Source organism: Oncorhynchus clarkii, chromosome 24 (genome assembly GCF_045791955.1).
Source record: "Oncorhynchus clarkii lewisi isolate Uvic-CL-2024 chromosome 24, UVic_Ocla_1.0, whole genome shotgun sequence".
Lineage (NCBI taxonomy): Eukaryota > Metazoa > Chordata > Actinopteri > Salmoniformes > Salmonidae > Oncorhynchus > Oncorhynchus clarkii.
Window position 1 is genome coordinate 5,107,338 of NC_092170.1, and position 24,683 is coordinate 5,132,020.

General features: G+C 42.1%; 1 protein-coding gene across 1 annotated transcript; it reads left to right on the forward strand.

The window, feature by feature from the left end:
- The first annotated feature begins 1,069 nt into the window (after positions 1-1,069).
- On the forward strand, positions 1,070-23,203 carry LOC139382344 (calmodulin-1). The gene is made up of 6 exons (XM_071126312.1): positions 1,070-1,453; positions 12,168-12,198; positions 12,635-12,778; positions 19,511-19,617; positions 20,582-20,717; positions 21,209-23,203. The coding sequence occupies exons 1-6, from the start codon at positions 1,451-1,453 to the stop codon at positions 21,235-21,237; spliced, it is 450 nt and encodes a 149-aa protein (XP_070982413.1). The 5' UTR covers positions 1,070-1,450; the 3' UTR covers positions 21,238-23,203.
- The last annotated feature ends 1,480 nt before the right edge of the window (positions 23,204-24,683 follow it).

The following is a 24,683-nucleotide window of genomic DNA, read 5'->3' on the forward strand; positions in this document are numbered from 1 at the left end:
AGGTTTCCTTTTTTATAATTGTGTTACTTTGAAACTTTTTTTTCATCTGCATTTTTTTTTGAGGGTACTGTATACTTAATGTACTCAATGTATCGTGAAACCAGTTTTACTCTCACCATAAATTCCATTTGGCCCGTAATGATGGTTGTGGTACAGTAGTTTACAATGTGGTTTCATGATGCAATTTGTCTCCACGAGAGGGAGCACATGGATAAAGCCATGTGGATTTTATTTTGGTGGACCGCATTATTTACTGAACTTTTTCCAAATGTCTCCTGACTTTTTGTGTGCAAATAAATGAAAGGCAGAAAAAACACAACACTCCAGCAAATTCCCTCTGATATTTCCTCCTCTTTGCCTCTCAATAACTCGCCCAGGGTCTGTTATGTCGATGACTGAATATTGTGTGACTGAATATTGTGTGACTGAATATTGCAATAAAGCACACAAACGCAATTAAGAATTATTGATATATCTCTACTTGTTGTACACACAGGAGCAGTTATTATATACCCATCGCATGGTTCCATTTAAATGCCATTAGTATTGATGTAAAAAATAAATAATAATAAACATCAAATCTTCAGGGTGGGAGGGTTTTTGTCCTTGTCATATAGGCCTACACACGATGTCATACTACTAGACTAGACTACTGCAACGGTTTACATTTTGACCAATTAGTCATATCTGAAATCAGCATATTCGAAACCTGTAATAGCGCAAAGCGAACGATTTATACAACATAAAATTATAAACTCATTAGTCTTGCAATGCATACATCAAATTTGGCGCAATGCAGTTTACAACCAGCCAATTACAAAACCGGGTACTTTTCTAACCGTTTCTCTGGGCCAATAAGGATCTGCGTTACATTGGTTTAGTTGAAGCTCATCTCATTACACCACTGTGGTCATAATTGATCAAAAATAAGAGCTATCAAATTGACAATGTATATCCATTTCAAATATTGTATGTTCACCGCTTCGATAGACTGAAATAATGGGCGCGTCTGCTTCTCATCAAACAGAATCCTGCAGTATCTCTGCGCGATTCGTGCAAGTAGTACAATGACTGTTGTTTGATGAGTAACAGGGGACGGTGCTAGGCAATTTCAGTGAGTGCAGTGGTCAATATAAAGCGAATAGATTATTATATTCTGACGCATTTGTGGTGTGCAGTTTTAATATTGGTAGGTTCGTCGGAGGGGGGGGGAGAAGAAAGATGTCACTTCGCGGAGCGATATAGTGCAAATGAGGCCACATCGGCAGTGACGCGGTCTCTAGTGTTTCCGGGCAACTTCGCGGAGAAGGGACTGAATACCTCTAGCGAATTGTTTTTCAGCACTTAACAACGATATATACGTTGGACACAGTTGGTTTGCCAGCCACGAGGGGGACGTTGAATATTTAGTCATTGAAATTGTCGAAGTGCGAAGACCTGACGTAATAAAATGGTGAGTATAGCCACCGTTTTGCTAGCTAGCTTGCTGCACTCATTCAACCCACAGACAAAGCCAAGCGTATGCTATCTCGCTAACATGCATTCGTATTGGGTTCGAGCAACGCCTATAGTTATAACGAGCTCGCTATCCGTAAACTAGCTAGCTAAATAAGGTGTGACTGAAAAAAGTTTTGTCGGTCTGGCAGCTCAACTGTTGATATCACCACCTGACCGGGCTGTTGGCTTGACGTTGGAATGCAATAACTTGCAGTTGGCCAAGCTCATACGGAGTTATGACAGACAATAAGAACATGCTTGATTGTGGTCACGTATTCCTTGCCAAGGCAAAACGTATGAGGCATGACTATCTGATTAACGTTAGCCATGGTTAATTGAACATACTGTTAGCTAGTTAAGGTCGTTGGTTTCGCTTATCCAGGTTGGGGGTACTAATGGTGAGTGGGCGTGGTGGTTAAGGCAGAAGCATAGCGCTGTTTGATGTAATAAAACCCAAACACTGCTAATTGAATGAACTTAATCTGTAGTATTAGTTGGCTGCTTAGCTAGCCATCTAAATAATTGTTTTCATTCAACGTTAGCTATGTAGGCATGAGCCAGTTCATTTGTATTTTGCAATGAACAATGCCGAGATTGTACTGTCCCAAGGCAAGCTGATAGCTTGTGCGCAACAAGCGAACCTGTGTTGTCATGTTTCCAAATACATAGCTAGCTGGCAATATGATATAGCTAGTAATACTTGTTGTGCATCGATTTGTTGCGCAAATTGAGATGGCAATAGCGACGCGATATTTGAGTCTTTCGTCATGGTGTTGCGTATTGCACCACCACGTTGATCCGCAGTCTGCTGTTCGTGAATGATCTTCGTTGCCACCCCTCCTTTCTCGCCCCTCTACCACCAGCATTCCTCCCCTCTGCATTGAACCACATGGTTGGTGCAGTATACTGACTCGGGATCCGCAGTGCATGCTTCTGCAAAAATGGGAAAGAGACTCTAAAAGACCTTGTGACAAACGAAGGCTTGTCCTCCTATGCTCTGCTTTATCCCTCATAATTGCTGTTTTGCGGAACGAAAGTAAGGCCTTGGAGCTAAATCTATTATTCATGGTGGGTTTGTTTTGCACCAAAGGATAAGACACAATTGCAAATCTGAATATCTTGCCGTCTGCCCCCAAAAAAAGGGGCAGCACCACTTTACCACCACAGTGAGTATGGAATGAACAGCCTTTAACCAGGACTGTACATAATCGCACAGTATAGTAACGTTACATGGGATCTCAATACTGCTCATGCAACACTGTTTTCCTGAGCCATTTGGTGTTTGACACGGCCTTGTAAATGCTCCTCAACCACTACTTGATTCCTCCACCCTCTGCGTGGATAGAATGCGCTGCAGTCTGCTTGCTGCCCTTTCCTCCCCCTTCTCATCCTGATGACTCACTGAGATAGAGCAAAGCACGTGTCCTAGGCTAAATTCTTTAACTGTAATGAACATGTACAAAACACAGAATCATATGATTTTTTTTGTATTTTTTCCCCTTTTCGTGATATCCAATTGGCACTTGGTCTTATCTTATTGCTGCAACTCCCCTACGGACTCGGGAGAGGCAACGGTCGAGAGCCATGCGTTCTCTGAAACGCGTCCCTGCCAAGCCCCACTGCTTCTTGACACACTGCTCGCGTAACCCGTAGGCCAGAAGCACCAATGTGTCGGAGGAAACACTTTGTGTGCCCCTTTCTGTCGGCTAGGTGCACACTAAACTGTTTTTTTTTGGGGGGGGGGGGGGGGGGGTTGCGCACACTTTCACTCAAGCAATAAATTATATATGTATGATGACGAAGACCCACAAAAAGCAACATAGGTGGTAATAGTCAGTGTGCTACATTGGCGACCCTGTTCGTGCCGCTCTAATTATAGCAGGCGTACTGAGGTGTATTTATACCCAACCCTCATCACACTTCCTCAGCCTGAAATGTGCTGGTTGACTGACTCAGGCCTGATAAGACCTCGTCCTCAACTGATGGTCTCCGACTTTGCTCGTTCTGATATTTCTTTATTTTAATGGATTATGTGTGTATTTATTTTTGCTAGGTATTACTGCACCGTTGTAGCTAGGAACACAAGCATTTCCATGCACCTGCAAATCTGTGTATGAGACTAATAGACCTGGATTTGATTTGAAATGTCATGTACTAGATACAGGTCTAATTGGCAGGAAACCGCTAACTGGCCTGAAATTAGTGACCATGTTTACATATTCCGGATAGTAGCTCATATCCTGCTTAAGGTCTTATTTGGGATAAGCTGTTTTAGATGCACATTTTGATATCCCACTCACGAGTATCCATGTATCCATGACTGAACAGAATATTCATATGGGTTAAATGGAATCCTAACAGAAATATGGACACGGATTGTAGGCCTATAACTTCTCACGTCTAGCTTAATATAATAAAGTGCATTCGGGAAGTATTCAGACCCTTGACTTTTTCCACATTTTGTTACGTTACAGCCTTATTCTAAAATGGATTGAATTAATTGTTTCCCCTCAATCTACACACAATACTCCTTAATGACAAGGCGAAAACAGGTTTTTAGAAATTTTTGCAAATGTAATGAAAATAAAAAACAGAACTAGCTTATTTACATAGACTACCGTTCAAACGTTTGGGTCACTTAGAAATGTCCTTGTTTTGAAAGAGAACCTTTTTTTTTTTTTTTAAATAACATAAAATTGATCAGAAATAAAGTGTAGACATTGTTAATGTTGTAAATGACTTATAGCTGGAAATGATGAGATTATTATTTTTTGTTTGATGGGTGTACAGAGGCCCATTATCAGCAACCATCACTCCTGTGTTCCACTGGCACGTTGTGTTAGCTAATCCAAGTTTATCGTTTTAAAAGGCTAATTGATCATTAGAAAACCATTTTGCAATTGTTAGCACAGCTGAAAACTATTTGTCTGATTTAAAGAAGCAATACAACTGGCCTTCTTTAGACTAGTTGAGTATCTGGAGCATCAGCATTTGTGGGTTCAACTACAGGCTCAAAATGGCCAGAAACAAAGACCTTTCTTCTGAAACTCGTCAGTTTATTCTTGTTCTGAGAAATGAAGGCTATTCCATGTGAGAAATTACCAAGAAACTGAAGATCTCGTACAACGCTGTGTACTACTCCCTTCACAGAACAGCGCAAGCTGGCCCTAACCAGAATAGAAAGAGGAGTGGGAGGCCCCGGTGCACAACTGAGCAAGAAGACAAGTACATTTGAGTGTCTAATTTGAGAAACCGACGCCTCACAAGTTCTCAACTGTTCAAGTTCTCAACACCTCAACTGGAAGCTTCATTAAATACTACCTGCAAAACACCAGTCTCAATGTCAACAGTGCAGAGTTGACTCCGGGATGCTGGCCTTCTAGGCAGAGTTGGAAAGAAAAGCCATATTTCAGACTGGCCAATAAAAAGAAAAGATTAAGACAGGCAAAAGAACAGACACTGGACAGAGGAAGATAGTAAAGTGTTATGGACAGACAAATCAACGTTTGAGGTGTTTGGATCACAAAGAAGAACATTTGTGAGATGCAGAAAAAATGAAAAGATGCTGGAGGAGTGCTTGACGCCATCTGTCAAGCATGGTCGAGGCAATGTGATGGTCTGGGGGTGCTTTAGTGTTGGTAAAGTGGGAGATTTGTACAGGGTTAAAGCCTTCCTCCTTCAAGATCCCCATCACTCCATTTTGCAACGCCATGCAATACCCTGTGGACGGTACTTAATTGGCGCTAATTTCCTCCTACAACAGGACAATGGCCCAAAGCACAGCTTCAAACTATGCAATCATTATTTAGGGAGGAAGCAGTCAGCTGGTATTCTGTCTATAATGGAGTGGCCAGCACAGTCACTGGATCTCAACCCTTGACCGTAAGAAGTGACCATCAAGCCAATCCAACTTGTGGAAGGTGCTTCAGGAAGCATGGGGTGAAATCTCTTCAGATTACCTCAACAAATTGACAACTAGAATGTCAAAGGTCTGCAAGGCTGTAGTTGCTGCACATGGAGGAATCTTTGACGAAAGCAAAGTTTGAAGGACACAATTACTATTTCAATTAAAAAATCATTATTTTTAACCATGTCAACGTCTTGGCTATATTTCATATATGTTTTCATGGAAAACAAGGACATTTCTAAGTGACCCCAAACTTTTGAACGGTTGTAAGTATTCAGACCCTTTTGCTATGAGACTCAAAATTCAGCTCAGGTGCATCCTGTTTCCATTGATCATCCTTGAGATGTTTCTACAACTTGATTGGAGTCCACCTGTGGTAAATTCAATTGATTGGACTTGATTTGGAAAGGCACACACCTCTCTTTATAAAACATCCCACAGTTGACAGTGCATGTAAGAGCAAAAACCAAGCCATGAGGTCAAAGGAATTGTCCGTAGAGCTCCGAGACAGGATTGTGTCAAGGCACAGATCTGGGGAAGGGTACCAAAAAATGAAAGGAGTTTGGAACCACCAAAGCTGTGTTCAAATACCCATACTACATACTTAATGAGTATATACTACATACTATTAGTTCATTTTAGTATACTGTAAACGGTAGCATTTCAGTTGAGCGTACTAGAGCTTTGTCTGTCTACTGGAAGTTGATGCTGTTGCAATTCAACATCTTGCTAGCTTGTTAGCTAGACATTTTACGATTTCGGGTGTGTTCGTAAATTCAGTCTGGAGTGCCAGAGTGCGCTCTGGGTGTTCATAAATCCAGAGCGATGTCATTTTGTCTGTTCGTGTTTCACTCTTGGAGCATTCAGAGCGCACACTGGCCGAAGGGTAGGGTTGATCTGAGCATTCAACAGCAGTCAATCACCCAAGCGATCTACTTCCAGACACAAATGAGAAAACACTTTACTCTGACTATTTTACTCACCCTAGCAGAGCTGGTTAAACAGAGCATTAGTGACAAACTGTGCTGCTGGCAAAAATGTAATGTATTTATTTTTTTTTGCTGACATTTACTGACACTGGCCATATTCAACGGGTGTTGATCGTTCGTAAATTTAGCAGTTACTCTGTTCAAGAGTGCTCTAAAATCGGAGTAGATGGCCAGAATTAACAATGTCCATTGACATGCACAATGACAATATCACTTAGCTAAGAATGATGTGAATAATCAAGTCAAACGTTGCGTAGTTAGTTAATATACTGCTTGGCAAGTTCGAGGTATTAGTAACCAACTAACGTTAGGTAACTAGCTAACATACTGCTGTAATGCTTTGCGGTTTGTACGGCTAGCGTAACTAACAAATTGTCAACCAACATAACATAACTAATTTTAAATCATTCCTTTATTACATTGCTCCACATTTTCAGAACATTTGTCATAATTAGTTAAAGCAATGAGTTTGTGCCATAATTTCTAGGGCAAATAAATTATCACTTTTTCCCCCCATCGATAACGATAATTATCACGATACTAATCAAATTGTTTAAAAGGTGCATATCTGCTTCAAACTCAAGAATGCCTGAACAAACCGTTGTTAGAGCGATGGGGCAGTAACTAAAAGGTTGCTATATCGAATCCCTGAGCTGACAAGGTAAACATCTGTTCTACCCCTGAACAAAGGAGTTAACCCACTGTTCCCTGATAGGCCGTCATTGTAAATAAGTTGTTCTTAACTGACTTGCCTAGTTAAAGGTTACATTTAAAAATATATATATTTGAGCAAACAAAATTATACTTGAAGGAAAATTGTTCCATGTTTGTGGCCAGGGAGCACGTACCTGGGGTCAATTAAATTGATAAGCCTCTTGAAACCTTCCTTTTTGACTGTTAATTGGTAGCATGTCCTTAGCAATGCAATGCATAATAGCATTTGTGATGTCTTTTTGATGTTTGCTTGTAGGGCATAAATGCTGTCAGTGTTGACTGCTTTGAGCAAACATCCCAAGATTGGCTGATGCTTGAGGGGCGTTTATCAATACCGTGGCGCAAACTCAAACTTCCTGCATGTTCCAAAGAGTGATTTTGCTTCAGATGTTGAAAAAGGTTTGTCGTACTACCAGACTTCGTTGCCACCTGTCTACGGCACAATTTGCACTGAACATTTGTCGGACTTCAAAAAGCCAAACCACTTCCAAATTACTGAAACAGTTTAACCCTTATCAATAATTTATTTGTTGGAAGCTGCTCCTTCTCCATGGCTATCCCTGCCACTGTTTTTGCCTACATCACTCATTTTTGGTGGTTAATAGTGGCTACTCCATAACTCAAGGTGCTAAGTGTTTTTTAGTGGGCTATACCTCTCCACGTGCATATTGTCACTTCTCCGCACGTTCCTGCTGCTCCTAGTTATTCTATATCGACATTATCGAAAATTAATCTAAACGTTTTTATATCGTTATTGAGGGAAGAATTTACCTCTAATTATTGATATTGATTTATCGAACAGCCCTAATATTTTCTGCCATTTTCTTCAAATCTGAAAATGTTGTGAAGCCATGCCCATTTTCTGATTAATTGCATTATGGTCCTTAAAAGCACAGATAGTGTATACTTCATGTATACTTCGTATTTTGGCGAATTTAGTACGACATACAGGACCTTTTGGCATACTATGACCAATAAGCATAATATATACTCAATTCACAAATACTGCGGTTAATATGTGTATTCAAACTCAATTCTTCCTAGAGTTGCCCGCCTGGCCAAACGGAGTACTTGGGGGAGAAAGGCTTTTGTCAGGGAGGTGACAGAGAACCCGATGGTCACTCTGACAGAGCTCCAGAGTTGCTCTGTGGAGATGGTTGCCCTTCTGGAAGGTTCTCCCATCTCTGCAGCACTCCACCAATCAGATCTTTATGGTAGAGTGACCAGACGGAAGCCTTTCCTCAGTAAAAGGCACATGACAGCACACTTGGAATTGAGAAACAAGATTCTCTGGTCTGATGAAACCAAGATTGGACTCTTTGGCCTGAATGCTAAGTGTCATGTCTGGAGGATACCTGGAACCATCCCTAAGGTAAAGCATGGTGGTGGCAGCATCATGCTGTGGGGATGTTTTTCAGCGGCAGGGACTGGGAGACTGGTCAGGATCGAAGGAAAGATGAACGGAGCATAGTATTGCGAGATCCTTGATGAAAACCTGCTCCAGAGCCCTCAGGCTGGTGCGAAGGTTCACCTTCCAACAAGACAATGACGCTAAGCAAACAGCCAAGACAACTCAGGAGTGGCTTTGGGACAAATCTCAATGTCCTTGAGTGGCCCAGCCAGACCCGAGCCCGGACTTGAACCCGATTGAACATCTCTGAAGCTCCCCACCCAACCTGACTGCGCTTGAGTGGGTCTGCAGAGGAGGAGGAAAAACTCCCCAAATACAGGTGTGCCAAGCTTGTAGCGTTATCCCCAAGACTACTCGCTGTAATCGCTACCAAAGGTGCTTCAACAATGTACTGAGTAAAGGGTCTGAATACTTATGTAAATGTCATTTCATTTTTTTATTTTTTATTTTATTTTTTACCTTAACTAGGCAAATCAGTTAAGAACAAATTCTTATTTTCAATGACGGCCTGGGAACATGGGTTAACTGCCTTGTTCAGGGGCAGAACGACATATTTTTACCTTGTCAGCTCGGGGATTCGATCTTGCAACCTTTCGGTTACTAGTCCGATGCTCTATCCACTAGGCAACCTGTCGTGCAAAAATGTCTAAACCTGTTTTTGCTTGGTCATTATGGGGTATTGTGTGTACATTGATGCAGAAGGGGGAAGCAATTTAATTATTTTGAGACTAAGGCTGTAACAAAATGTGGAAAAGGTCAAGGGGTATGAATACTTTCTGAATGCAATGTATTAAACTGATCAAATGAACCATTGTATTTCTGTTCAAAATGTTGTATCAAGACTGCCCAATTGTGCCCAACTTTGTTTATTAAGAACAACTGTGCACTCTCCTCAAACAATAACATTATTTCACTGTAATATCCTGGGAAATGTTCTTGTTACTTACAACCTCAGGCTAATGCGATTAGCATATGTTTGCTCAACTGTCCCGCAGGGGACCCACCAATCCTGAAGTTAATACTTAAAACGTTGCACATATACTACTGCTTCTAGTGGCCAAAATCTAAATTGCACCTGGGCTGGAATAATACATGATGGCCTTTCTCTTGCATTACAAAGATGATTGTATTATCTTTTACCAGATCTATTGTGTGTTATTCTCCAACATTCCTTTCCCATTTCCACAAACTTCAAAGGGTTTCCTTTCAAATGGTACCAATAATATGCATATCCTTGCTTTAGGGCCTGAGCTACAGGCAGTTAGATTTGGGTATGTCATTTTAGGTGAAAATTTAAAGAAGGGGGCCAGTCCTTAAATGAACTCCTGCAAAATTATGCATTTCTTGCAGTAAAATCTATACAATAAATGTTAATTTTGACTCGAACAGGAGTGGAGAAATTGTTTTTCTTTCTTTCAGCATCTCTTGAGACATGTTATCTTTGACACGTATGCAAGCACACAGTATTTCAACCACAAAATATGCAACTGAAGACATTCATTGTTTTCTCAACTTTTAATTTCCTTAGAATCGATCAAACTGATTACATTTTGCACAGGACCAATCGTTCCACTGTTTTGGAGTCATTGCGCCCCCCCCCCCCCCGGTCCCTAAACAAAACAGACAACTTTATTGGTGTTAACTAGATTACTAATGCATCCATTCTATGTAAGACATTATTCTGGTGAGCTCTACTGTGTTTAGTCTAGATACATGCAGCTTCTCTTCTGTCACAGCCTAACTACAGTTGACAAACAAATGGCCTGCCAAATGTCAAATTATAAGTAGAAACTAAGGGGTGAAAGTGCGGAATATCAGCAAAATTAATTGTGGTGGATCTAACTGTGGGGAGCCTACTTTTTTGAAGTGATTTGTTTGACAGATGAAAACATCACTCAACACCCATGATATTTGGAACTGAGCCTGCGCAAACCACGAAAAACAACCGTAACTGTCATAAGATGTTTTACATGCCACAGTATCCTGTCTTAATATCGGCATATTTCTCAACCAGGTGTATGGATACGGATATGTTCATACAGTACCAGCCAAAAGTTTGGACAAACCTACTCGTTCCAGGGTTTCTCATTCTTTTCACTATTATTCTACAATGTAAACGTTTTTGTAAAGACATCAAAACTATGAAATAACACATGGAATCATGTAGTAACCAAAAAAGTGTAACAAATCAACATATTTGAGATTCTTCAAAGTAGCCACCCTTTGCCTTGATGACAGCTTTGCACATGCTTGGCATTCTCTCAACCAGCTTCATGAGTCACCTGGAATGCATTTCAATTAACAGGTGTGCCTTGTTAAAAGTTCATTTGTGGAATTTCTTTCCTTAATGTGTTTGAGCCAATCAGTTGTGTTGTGACCAATGTATAGGGCTATCTACTGGTATACAGTATATAGCCCTTTTTGGTAAAAAAAACAAGTCCATATTATGGCAAGAACAGCTCAAATATGCAAAGAGAAACGACGGTACATCATTACTTTAAGACATGAAGGTCAGTCAATCTGGCAAATTTCAAACATTGAAATGTTTTTCAAGAGTAGTCACAAAAACCTAGCGCTATGATGATCCTGGCTCTCATGAGGACCACCACAGGAAAGGAATACCCAGAGTTACCTCTGCTGCAGAGGATAAGTTCATTAGTTACCAGCCTCAGAAATTGCAGACCAAATAAATGCTTCAGAGTTCAAGTAACAGACACATCTCAACAGTTCAGAGGAGACTGTGGGAATCAGGCCTTCATGGTCAAATTGCTGCAAAGAAACCACTACTAAAGGACACCAATAAGAAGAGACTTGCTTGAGCTAAGAAACACGAGCAATGAACATTTAGACCGGTGGGAATCTATCCAAATTTGAGTCCTTTTGAGATGCAGAGTAGGTAAACGGATAATCTCCGCGTGTGTGGTGCCCACCATGAAGCATGGAGGTGTGGGTGTGCTTTGCTGGTGACACTTGGGATATATTTAGAATTCAAGGCACAATTAACCAGCATGGCTCAACAGCATCTGCAGCGATATGCCATCCCATCTGGTTTGCGCTTAGTCCCATAATTTTGTTTTTCAACAGGACAATGACCCAACCTCCAGGCTGTGCAAGGGCTATTTGACCAAGGAGAGTGATGGAGTGCTGCATCAGATGACCTGGCCTCCAAAATCACCCGACATCAACCCAATTGAGATGGTTTGGGATGAGTTGGACCGCGGAGTGAAGGAAAAATCAGCCAACAAGTCCTCAGCATATGTGGGAACTCCTTCAAGACTATTGGAAAAGCATTCCAGGTGCAGCTGGTTGAGAGAATTATTCTACTGTAGAAAATAGTAAAAAATAAAGAAGCTCTTGAGTCTGTGTCCAGACTTTTATGGTACTGTATGTGTCAACTCAAAAACAATACTTGAGTATCCCGAATAATAATGGTATAATGGTGTGCATGTAAACATGTGAGCACTGAGGTTATAGGGGTGAAAGTATCACTGTCATCTCATCTGGTCTCATGCGAATCCAGTGGGGCAGTTATGGTTACACACAGGAGTAAAAGAGCAGCCATTAGGTGATTGTGGCTTAATTTACCTCAGGCTATAATATGTTTGGGGCTGTGGAAAACTCTCACTCTTGCTTCCTCTCGTCTTCAAAGGCTGACCAACTGACTGAGGAGCAGATTGCTGGTGAGTACAATCCCTAACCCCGAACAGTGAGGTTCTGTCCTTTCAAAGCTCTTCAATCCAAATCACAGTTAGTCAAAGTGATTTGAGTTCATGTCGGTTGGCCAGATAGTGTGGGTGCTTAGTCATGGATCCTCATGGTAGTAGCCAACATTTAGGCTACTCTGCCTGTTAGTTTGTACTGCTGCTGCTAATCTTGTACCTACCATTCTTAGTAAGAGGTGTTTTTTTTTCTCTTTTCTTCATCTGCACAGATCAAAAAATTGGGTGAAATCAGTATGTTGACCGCATCCTGGGAATTTGCCCTTAGCTGTCGAGTTCTCTCACATCAGTGCAGATGAAGGAATGGAGACAAGGATAGAAAGACCATGTAGACTATTGACGTAGACAATATAGGCATTTCCACCAATCCAACACTGTTCCCTGTTTGCTTATTCAGAGTTCAAGGAGGCCTTCTCACTGTTCGACAAGGACGGCGATGGCACCATCACCACCAAGGAGCTGGGCACTGTCATGCGCTCTCTGGGACAAAACCCTACTGAGGCAGAGCTACAGGACATGATCAACGAGGTGGACGCCGATGGTAAGATTAGAGAGATGTGTACAATGACACACACACACACACACACTGACGTGCTGACACGCATGCACAAGTATGGTCAGAACCTAACAAGGAAACCTAACCCCTTTCACATAGTGGATGAATGGTGACACACACACTGCATAATTACTGGCCCTTAACCGCTAGGCTACCTGCTGTCCGACCTGGATGGCACCATGGCTCTGGTTTCATGGTGGATCACATTTTAACCATCCACCGTTTCCAACCACAACAGAGGCTCAAAATTCACAAAAAGTGATGTTAGCTGATGATGATTCTCATAAATAAAGGTAAAGTTTTTTTTAAACATTTTTTTTTAACCTCTGATCTCCCCATCCCGGATCCGGTATCAGGAATACAGACTCAAGCTCATTAACGCAACGTTAACTATTCATGAAAATCGCAAATGAAATAAATATGCCATCTCTCAAGCTTAGCCTTTTGTAAACAACACTGTCATCTCAGATTTTCAAAATATGCTTCTCAACCATAGGAAAACAATAATTTGTGTAAAAGTAGCTAGCTAGCGTAGCATTTAGCGTTAGCATTAGCGTTAGCATCCAGCACGCAACATTTCAACAAAAACATAAAAGCCTTCAAATAAAATAATTTACCTTTGAAGAACTTCTGATGTTTTCAATGAGGATACTCTCAGTTAGATAGCAGATGCTCAGTTTTTCCAAAAAGATTATTTGTGTATTAGAAATAGCTCCGTTTTATACATCACATTTGGCTACCAAAAAAACCTGAAAATTCAGTCCTCAAAACGCGAACTTTTTTCCAAATTAACTCCATAATATCGACTGAAAACATGGCAAACGTTGTTTAGAATCAATCCTCAAGGTGTTTTTCACATATCTCTTCATTGATATATCGTTCTTGGAAGCATGGTTTCTCCCCTCAATCAAATGGAAAAGTACAAGCAGCTGGCAATTGCGCACCGAATTCCACGCAGGACACCAGGCGGACACTTGGAAAATGTAGTCTCTTATGGTCAATCTTCCAATGATATGCCTACAAATACGTCACAATGCTGCTAACACCTTGGGGGAACGACAGAAAGTGTAGGCTCATTCCTTGCGCAATCACAGCCATATAAGGAGACAATGGAAAACAGAGCTTCAGAAATTCTGCTCATTTCCTGGTTGACGCATCATCTTGGTTTCGCCTGTAGAATGAGTTCTGGGGCACTTACAGACAATATCTTTGCAGATTCTGAAACTTCAGAGTGTTTTCTTTCAAAAACTGTCAAGAATATGCATAGTCGAGCATCTTTTCGTGACAAAATATCGCGCTTAAAACGGGAACGTTTTTTATCCAAAAATGAAATAGCGCCCCTAGAGATCAAAGAGGTTAACTAGACAAGTTGTGTATTTATATTCTAGTTTTGTCCCTTTAGGGCACCTGTAACCCCCCCCCCCCCCCCCCCCCCCTTGCTTACCTACGTTGAAGTGCTTGGAATGTTCTTCCTGTGAAATGGATTTAACAATGCCCACGTTAATTTCTTCTCCCGTCTCATGTCCTGTTGTCCTGTTAGTTGTATAAGTAATACAGTGTGCTATACAACAACTGGCGACGAGGAAGAAACGTTCTCACATTTGTGCTCATCTTTGGCAGAAAGTCTGAGTTAAAAAAAAATTGCCGTAGAAAGATGCAAACAAAACACGGAGCTAGCCAGTCGAGTGATGCTAGCAAGCTTTTGATGTCACGGCAACGAGAGCCTCGAGGGATATGAAGAGTTTTGCTGCGGGAGAAAGTGAAGTCGGCGTGAGTTAAAAGAAAGAAAAGGGGTCTGGGACCATCTGAAAAGTGTGAGAAAGGAAAATAAACCGAAAATGTCTGCATTGATTGGAAATATAGGAACATTTGAATCTGTGGAACAATGGAGTTCTTACACAGAACGTTGGAGTTCTTTGTGTTGGCAAATGGAATTAAAGCAGAAGTCGTTGTGCCAACATTTTTGAATGTTATGGGAGGAAAAACATTCAATCTACTGCACAGTCTAATAATGCCTGAAAAACAAGGTAATAAATCATATGAAATTGTGGCTACCTTAAAAGGACATTCTCCCAAACCACTGAAAATCGCAGAGAGATTCTGGTTTCATAAGAGAAATCAAGATGAGATGGAATCAATCTCACAGTTTGTGGCTGTATTGAAACAACTTATCTGAACACTGTAAATTTGGGAGATCAATGAGTGACACTATACGTGATAGGTTAGTGTGTGGCATGCGCAACGAGGCAATCCAGAAACGCCTTTTTGACTGAGAGTGACTTAACATTGCAGAGAGCAATAGAAGTGAGTACGTCAATGGAAATGGCAAATAAAGACGCACAACAGCTAAGTGCTTCGACTAAAGTGCATAAGGTGGTTAAAAAACAAGGCAGGAGGTGGGAAGCCAGATCACCAAGCAGAGGAGTGTTGGTGCAAAGACTTAGACTGCAGAAGTTGTGGAAAAATGTGTCACATTGAACGTGCAGAGAAAAACAAAAAGACACAATCAAACAAAAGTACTGAACAAAGGAAAAGCGACTTCAGGAAGTTCAAAAAGAAAGTGCATAAAATGAAGGGGGAGAATCTTTGCATGTTATGTCCATTTCAGACAATGGATACGGCTACTGGGTGACACCGCTACTGGATGGAAACGCAGTACGGGTGCAAGTGGACACTGGAGCAGCCATATCTTTGCTGTCTGAGGCTGTATACAAGGAGAAACTACATCCCCTCACACTACAGCCCACAAAGAGGACGCTGAAAACACACACTGGTGAGATTGTTCCAGTGAGAGGAAGCGTGATTGTTACAGTGGAGCACAACAAACAGAAGGTAAAGCTACCACTCTACATTGTGAAAGGCAACCATCCAGCATTGCTAGGAAGCACATGGCTGGAAAAGATCAAATTCAACTGGCAAGAAATTCACATGGTTGCAAAAGAGGACACAAACCTACAAGGGATATTGAGGAAACACGCGGATGTGTTCAAAGGAGAACTTGGCAGTATGAAGGACATAACAGTTAAACTGACCGTGAAACCAGACGGCAAACTAAAGGCTTCAAAGCTAGACCTGTCCCATACGCCAGAAAACCAGATGTTGAAATTGAGCTAAACAGACTAGTCGAGAGTGGAGTATTGGATCCAGGGAATGTTAGTGAATGGGCTACGCCCATTGTTCCAGTCATGAAAAAAGATGGATCACTCAGACTGACTCTGTGGTGATTTCAAAGTCACCATTAACCCAGTCTTGACTGCTGAAAAATTTCCACTACCCCTCATTGACAACTTATTTTCTGGTTTAGCTGGAGGACAAAAATTCTTTAAGATAGGCCTGACATAAGTCTACATCTACAGATGGATGTGGACCAAGAGTCACAAGAACTGTTGACCATAGTGACTCACAAAGGACTGTACAGGTACCGGAGGCTTCCTTTTGGAATCACCTCAGCTCCGGCCTTGTTTCAGTGAGCTATGGACCAGATACTGAGCGGGCTCACTGGGGTCCAATGTTACCTCAATGATCTACTCATGACCGGCAAAGACGAGCAGGAGCACCTGAGAAACCTGAACGCTACACTACAGAGATTGGAGGCGTACGGTCTGAGGGTCCAGAAGGACACCAGCAAGTTTTTCCGGCCTTCTGTTGAGTACCTGGGCCACGTTATCGACAGTTCGGGGCTCCACAAGGCGCCATCGAAGGTGAAGGCCGTTGCGGAAGCTCCATCCCCACAGAACGTGAGTCAGCTGAGATCATTCTTAGGACTACTGACATACTACGCAAAGTGTGTGCCAAACCTAGCTAACATGTTAAAGCCACTGCATGAACTTTTGAACAAAACCAAACAGTGGAAGTGGACAGACAGATGCGAGGAGGCCTTCAAGAAAGTGAAAACAGCCTTAGCTCAGAGGCCCTAACCCACTTCAACTCCAACTTGCCATTACAGTTGGCATGTGGTGCATCGCCTTATGGCGTTGGTGCAGTTGTCTCTCACATCATGCCATCAGGTGAAGAAAGGCCAATTGCTTTCGCATAACAGACCTTAAGTAAAGCCGAGAGCAATTATGCAAAGAGCGTGAAGCACTCGCCATTGTGTTTGGAGTTAGGGTTAGAACAGAAATTTCATCAGTTTCTGTTTGGCCGACGATTCACACTGCTGACGGACCATAGACCCCTCACCTCCATCTTTGGTCCCCACACCGGCATTTTGTTGCGTGCAGCCAACCGCATGCAGCGATGGGCGTTATTGTTATCTGCTCACCAGTACGATATCAAGTACAGAAGTTCTGAGCAGCACTGCAATGCAGACGGCCTCTCAAGACTTCCCTTACATGTCGCACACACTGAGCACTCCCAGGCTGAAATCTTCTACTCCCAAGGAAGTGACAAACTCTCCAGTTACATCTGTCCAAGTGAAAAGCTTCACCCACACTGATCCAGTGATGTCTGAGGTCGTGGACATTGTCACTTGTGGAAAAGAAGTAGAGATGTCGGACAGCCTACAACGTTACTTAGTGAGGAGAAACGAGCTCACCGTTCAGTTTGGATGCTTGCTATGGGGTTTTCGAGTCATACCGCTGCCACTGAGAAGGCAGGTGCTTGAAGAACTCCATTCAGGGCACTGTGGCATGGTGTGAATGAAGGAGATTGCACGCAGCTACTTTTGGTGGCCAGGTCTGTACGCAGCTATCGAAGACCAGGTCAAGTCATGTTCTGCACGTCAAAAGATGAACATGCCTCAGCTAGCGCCACTACACCCATGGGACTTCCCAGAGGAGCCTTTGCAGCGAGTCCACATAGACTATGCAGGCCCACTGGAGGATCGTATGTTCTTAGTCGTAGTTGACGCACACAGCAAATGGCCTGAGGTCACAGGGATGAAGAGCACCTCAGCAGAGAGAACCATCAAAGAGCTACGGTCAATCTTCAGTCGCTTCGGCTTGCCAACGCAACTTGTTAGTGATAATGGCCCCCAACTGGTGTCTGAAGAGTTCTGGTCATTCATGGAAGCAAATTAAATTTAACACATCAAGTCAGCGCCGTATCACCCTGCTGAAGGGTTTTTCCAAACGATGAAGCAAGCTTTAAAATCATCGCAAGGGAACGGCTCCCTCAATAGGCGTCTAAACACCTTCCTGTTAACCTACAGAAACTCTCCCCACGCTACAATCAAAGTGGCACCTGCGTCAGCCATGATGAAAAGACAGCTTGCACGCGACTCGACCTCCAAAGACGAAACAGGTTGTACAGACACAACAGCGAGCACAGGTGGAGAGACGGAGCAAAGCAAAAGACAGAAGCTTCATAGCTGGAGAGCGAGTTCTTGCTCGGAACTACTGCAAAGGTCCAAAGTGGATACCAGCCACAGTGGTAGCACAAACAGGGCCTGTGTCCTACACCGTTCACACACCGGAAAACATCATCTGGAGGAGACACGTGGATCAATTGTTGCCAGGAACCACCCTCAGAGATGACTCATGTCAAGCGACAAACCAGGATCAGCTACTGGAGACCTACCATGACTACGAGCCATCACCTGAACATCCACTGCAGCAACCTACAAATGTGGAAAGCGCTCCAGTCTCCAGAGTGCATACGCAGGGTACTGTTGCACCCCAGTCTGGGCATACACCATCACCACTCAGACTCAGAGATAATGTGACTGTAGACTCACCTGTAAGTCGTCATTACCCTGCAAGAGAAAGATGACCCCCTGACAGGTTGACTATTTAGTTCAGACAAACCTCAGACATTGGGGCAGAATACACCCCAGGGTTAAGTCTGGGGACTGAGCCTGTCTACCCTCTTTCCCTAGTTTAGAAAAGGTTATTCTGAAAAGTTAATTTATTTACATTAAGAAAACTTATGTTAAAAAGAAAACAATAGGCAAAACAGTGAATATTTACTTTTTCCTTATGAATCATCAAAGGTAAAGGGCGGAGGAATATGTTTTGTATTGATATTCTAGTTTTGTCCCTTTAGGGCACCTGTATCCCCCCCTAGCTTACCTACGTTGAAATGCTTGGAACGTTCTTCCTTTGAAACGCATTAAGCAATGCACACGTTAATTTCTACTCATGTCCTGTCCTTATATTAGTTGTATAAGTAATACAGTGCTATACAACACAAGTCAGTTAAGAACAAATTCTTATTTACAATGACTCCCTACTCCGGCCAAAACCTGGACTACGCAAGGCCTATTGTGCGCCCGCCCTATGGGCACTCCCAATCACGGCTGGATGTGATTCAGCCTGGATTCGAAACCGGGGACTATAGTGATGCCATTGAGGGCTTCCACCATTTTTAAAGTAGTCAACTGGGTGGGAATTCCATATGTGTTATGGAATGATCACATGATTCCATCAAGAGGGATCAGCCAATGAATTATACTCATGAGCATACATTCCATAACTGTCGGTGGCAGTAAATCGGGAACCTTGGCTTTCATATCTGTTCAAACAACACATCTAGGCAGTAGTTTGCAACCTTTGTTTGTTTGCCAACTCATAGACTTAATTGAAGAAGAAGAAAATGGATTACTTAGAAATGGAGATTACCTCAATGGTGCTGCCCGTGTACTCAGATGCCAAGATGATATCTCTCTTTGGGCGCATTCCAGAATGTACAGACAAAAATTTCAACACAGCTCCTTATGAAATAAAGTGTGTGTGTGTGTGTGCACAAACATAAAATGAAGATTGTCTTGTTCGTCCTTAGGTAACGGGACAATCGACTTCCCAGAGTTCCTGACAATGATGGCGAGGAAGATGAAGGACACAGACAGCGAGGAGGAGATCAGAGAAGCCTTCAGAGTCTTTGATAAGGTACGCATGCCCCACACCGCCCCCTTTGATTGTTGTACTCCGTCAATTGGAAATGTGCTTAGTGTTTTGAGCCATTATGATTGTCTGTTTTAGATTTTTGTGCTTAGAATTGTGGAACTGTATCACATACTTGTGAAAATTGCACCAAAGTGATTGAACAAAAACTAACCCTTCATGTTCTGAGAATGTGACGTTGAAAGTGGGATGGACTACTGCGCCTCTGCCATCCTGATGTTATGTAATCCAGTGTTTGTCGTCATCGTTATGTCTTAACTATGTTGCTGAGAGGACGGCTTTGTCTGTTGGGAGCGGAGTATAACGTTACCCGCATGCAGGATGGGGGCTTATTGCAGTGCAGAAATCTGAGTCACAAGCTAATGGGGAGCGCTCATTGCCTGGGCTTATATTGCTCTGTGCAGCCTGGAATAATGCAACCCCTTTTTAAACAGAGCCATGTGATTTTGGGTGTGTGTGGACTTAAATTTTGTGTGTATTGCGGTTGGTTGTTTGCACCCTCATTGACGGATCGGATGTGACTGGTGTGATTGTGTCAGGCATTGTTTTTGTTGGACATTTGTGCAACAGTCCTGAAGGGCCTTGGTTACTGCTACAATGCCAGTTTGCTAGGACACCAGTCTGTCAGCATCCCCCTACTCTGTTTATTATCTCTCCCTCTGTGGCTCTTGAGTGTTGGCAGAGCTAGAGCCAGAGATCAGGCTGGGGCTGGGTGAGCAGACGGACCAGAGCCATACATATCTCTGGCTGTCACACAGATGGGGCAGCCAGGGACCATGTTCATGTGCCAGCAGACCAGATAAACCCGGGCTCTATTCAGAAGATGGACATGTCACTGATCGTTCTGATAGAAAAGCCTTGTTTAAACCTGTCAGAATGAGATCTGGACAAAGTACTGTATGTAGAGCCTTCTCTCTTTGCCTATTGAATGAGCCTGTTCTCCCTGTAGGATGGGAATGGCTACATCAGTGCGGCAGAGCTGCGCCACGTCATGACCAACCTCGGGGAGAAGCTCACAGACGAGGAGGTGGACGAGATGATCCGCGAGGCCGACATTGACGGAGACGGACAGGTCAACTATGAAGGTGAGCTCAACGTCCTTCCCCTCTCCCATTCGTGCGTTTGAAGATATAAAGGAAACGGATAGGTGGAAGCTAAATATCACCGTATTTCCAAGACTTTTCTGGTACCTTCCGATCTGCGAAAACCAGAGGGCTAAAGATTCTCTTAAAACCTCCACTTCCTCGTCCTCCTTTTTCCTCCTCTCTCTCCCTCTTCCTGCTCCTCCTCTCAGATCTACTGTGAGTTCACTGAAGTTTGTGTCTTTCCACTGTTGCCCCAGTCAGTTGTGCCTTATTTCTCTTTGCTTTGATGCTGAAAGTAAAGGCAATAAAATGAGTTATACATAACAAGCTCTGCTCATTGAATTCAAAATAGTATTGAAGACCTTGATTCCTCATGTTACTTTGTTCCAATAATCTTATTAATGTGCCATAATCATTGTTAACAGAATGCCCTTTATTCTTGTGGATTTCTTCTCATTTTTTTTCTCTCTCTGTTTTGTTCTGCCTTGCAGAGTTTGTGCAGATGATGACAGCCAAGTGAAGTAGACTGTGCTCTCACACATTTCTCTCTTACATTGCTTGTCCTCCTAAGATCATGCTGTCTTTAAGAAAACAAAACAATAATCAAGCCAAAATGTAAAACTCAAAAAATGATTCAATGTACAAAATTATTTAATACAAAAACAAATCCAAGTACTTCTAGGGTATCTGTTTTAAGAGTAACTGCAGATGAATCCCTAACAGAAGTTAATGGACCAAGCTTTAACGAGGCATGAGGCCCTTACTCCAGAGTAAGATCCTTGGGAGTCTCCCAGATGCCGAAGAAATTTGAGGAAAGGGCAACACGGACGAGGGATAGGAATCCATGCCAGAGATGGCCGTCTTTTCCTCATTGAGAGAAGCTTACTATTTACAGTTTTTCTAATATATATATATATATATATATATATATATATATATATATATACACTGAGTGTACAGAACATTAGGAACACCTTAATGTTTAGTTGTCCCCCCCCCCCCCCCTTGCCCTCAGAACAGCTTCAATTCGTCGGGCATGGACTCTACGGTGTCGAAAGCGTTCCATAGGGATGCTGGCCCATGTTGACTCCAATGCTTCCCACAGTTGTCAAGTTGGCTGGATGTCCTTTGGGTGGTGGACCATGGTTGATGCACACAGGAGCGTGAAAATCTCAGCAGTATTGCAGTTCTTGACACACTCAAACTGGTGCGCCTGGCACCTACTACCATACCCCCTTCAAAGGCACTTACTTTTGTTTTGTTTTGGCACACACACAATCCATGTCTCAAGGCTTAAAAATCATTTTTTTAACCTGTCTCTTCCCCTTTAACAACTTGCATCAATAAGGGATCATAGCTTTCACCCGGTCAGTCTATATCATGGAAAGAGCAGGTGTCCCTAATGTTTTGTACTCTCGGTGTGTAATATACACATGTATGTAAAAATTCTAACAGTTGGTGCAAGAATTACAGTGGGAAAGGTTGCTTTGGTGCTCGGTTGAGGAGAGAATTCACCCATTCCTAAGGGGTTGTGGGGAGTTGATAGAAAAGCGTTGGTTGGTTTTCTTTGTATTTTCCATTGTTTCGGCAGGCTGTCTTTCGTTCTCAAACAAGGCTTTTAATTTCCCAGCACCACTGACCTATGGCATAGGAGTACCGAGATGTACAGTTTCAGAATGTTGATTATGGTAGCACACTTTGAGAGCATTGCTGTGAAGATATTCTATCTTTTATATATCCTGATACAAATATGAATGTCATGCTTTTTAAACGTATGTTATCAAACGTTAACATATAAATTAATTACACATTTTGGTCACCCAAATATATATTAGTGTATCGTAAACTTTGCATGACCTATTGTTGATATAGAATGACCTGTGAAATGTTTTGAAATGTGCCATAATACTCTAAAGCCTCAACCTGGCAAGAACACTTAGTAAATTAGAACATATTATGAATATACAGTATAAGCTATATACAGTACATACCTATTTGCACTTTGGTGTAAACCGTATATTTGAACATGTTCTGTAAAAAAAGACAATGTTGCTGCTGCTAGAACAACTAATTTGTCTCTTGCTCCTGTGGATTTGTTAGATCCTCATGTTGTCGTCAAGGTGTTCACATCTTTTATCCGTGCTCCGCTTGCTGTTCTGCAGAACAGAGTATATGGTCACTAATATATACATTTTTTGTCAGTGAGTTGAAAAACTAAATCAGTTTGACGGGTAGAAATTAGAGGTTGCATTTTTTTATTATTTGGGGTTGAGTGAAAGGAATGCTAGCAGAGGTACTGAATCGTTGCGTGAAAGACAACTTGTGGACTAAAACAATCTGGCTAGCTTTTACTGGTTGGTTAACTTTGATCTACAGGTTGGAAAAGACACATGGTTAAGGACTGTTAAACCTCTGGAGGTAGTGTACAAATTTAAAGATGTGAAATGTTAATGTTTGCCATGAATAAATACATTTACTGAACTTCACTGAGTGTCTCCTTGTTATACGCAATTTTTATTTTTCACTTTTTGTGTTTAAAAAAAAGAAAGAAGCTAACTTTAGCATTTTAGTTATTTGGAGTGTGGAAGAAACTTCAACTCCGTTCAGTTGGTGTGTGTACACCCTTTGAGATTGGGTCAGAGGAAGTCACCCTGGCCTCTGTAAGAGGAGCTATATTTGGTGGCTCATGGGATTGCCACAGGAGCCTTTGTTAATCCGGGTCAGTCAGGTTCATGACATCTCACCCCTGTAACTCCAAATGCCTCCCAAGTCTGACCCACACATGCTTCTGCGGTGACGGGCAGGGACAGCCAATGGAATCAATCATATCTGCAGCCTGTTGGATGTGATTGGGTGTTTGCTAATATATTATCTTATGTTATAGTACAGTAAGTAGCTCAGGTACATTTAATTAGGAATCTGAGGACCTCCACTCAGCTGGAAAGCTATAACCCCATTTACTGTACTTCAACTGCCTATGATTGATTGTCTAAATATCTATGGCAGTTGTATATAACACGATCATAACTGGGCAAGGCGCCTGTGTAAGCAGTTAACTACAATTTATGTAGAGTTATTACATTACTGCACAAGTACTACAACAAGCAGATATTTAGGAGCAAACTTGTTGTTCAAGCTTGTTCAGTGAATTTACAAAGTACAAGGTTGTATTAGTGCCTCCCCTACTGGTAGAAGAGAATAGCCTCTGTTATATGATATGCTTACAACTACAGCAGACCGGAAGGAACCAAAAAAACAAGTCGCTGGATCGAACACCTGAGCCAACAAGATGTAATAATAATAAACAAACATTTTTTTAAACTTTTTACTGCCATCTAGTGTTTGTGCACAAGTATAATTGTCTGATCCCTCCTGATGACCCAGATAGAATCATGTGATCTCTTCCATAACACATAGGAAGTCCCACCCAGTTGACTACTTTAAAATGGTGAAAGCGCCAAGTTCTATGGGCGGCTTGGACCTGCTCAATATCAGGTTCTATCAGTGGTGTGCCCACCTATTTGGTTAGACATTGAGACTTCTCTTTCAAAATACCCCTTACAGGATCTTTTATTTTTCAGAAGTTTCAAGTCTGTAGAAGATCACTGCAATAATCCCATTACATTTAACACACTCAAAGTATGGAGGTCAGTTCAACACTTCCTGGGAAGGTCCAAACTAACCTCTGCTCTTACCCCAATTCTTAACAACCCAGATTTTAGTCCAGGATTGCTGGATGCTGGCTTTAACTTTTGGCTTAATAAGGGCATACGCAGACTAAATGACTTATTTGCTGATCAGATTTTGTCATTTGAGCAGATGGTCGAGAAATATCGACTCCCAAAGCAGGACTTTTTCCGCTTCCTACAAGTAAGACATATTCTGAAGAGCACCACCTTAATTGGTAACCCTGATATGTCTGTCATTGAAATAATTGGGGGGTTTTTTCCCCACAAAGGAAAATGT

Coding starts and splice junctions, on each gene's coding strand:
- LOC139382344 (XM_071126312.1), top strand. Junction 12,199..12,634: donor GACTGAGGAGCAGATTGCTG/GTGAGTACAATC, acceptor TTGCTTATTCAG/AGTTCAAGGAGGCCTTCTCA. Junction 19,618..20,581: donor CCTTCAGAGTCTTTGATAAG/GTACGCATGCCC, acceptor TTCTCCCTGTAG/GATGGGAATGGCTACATCAG.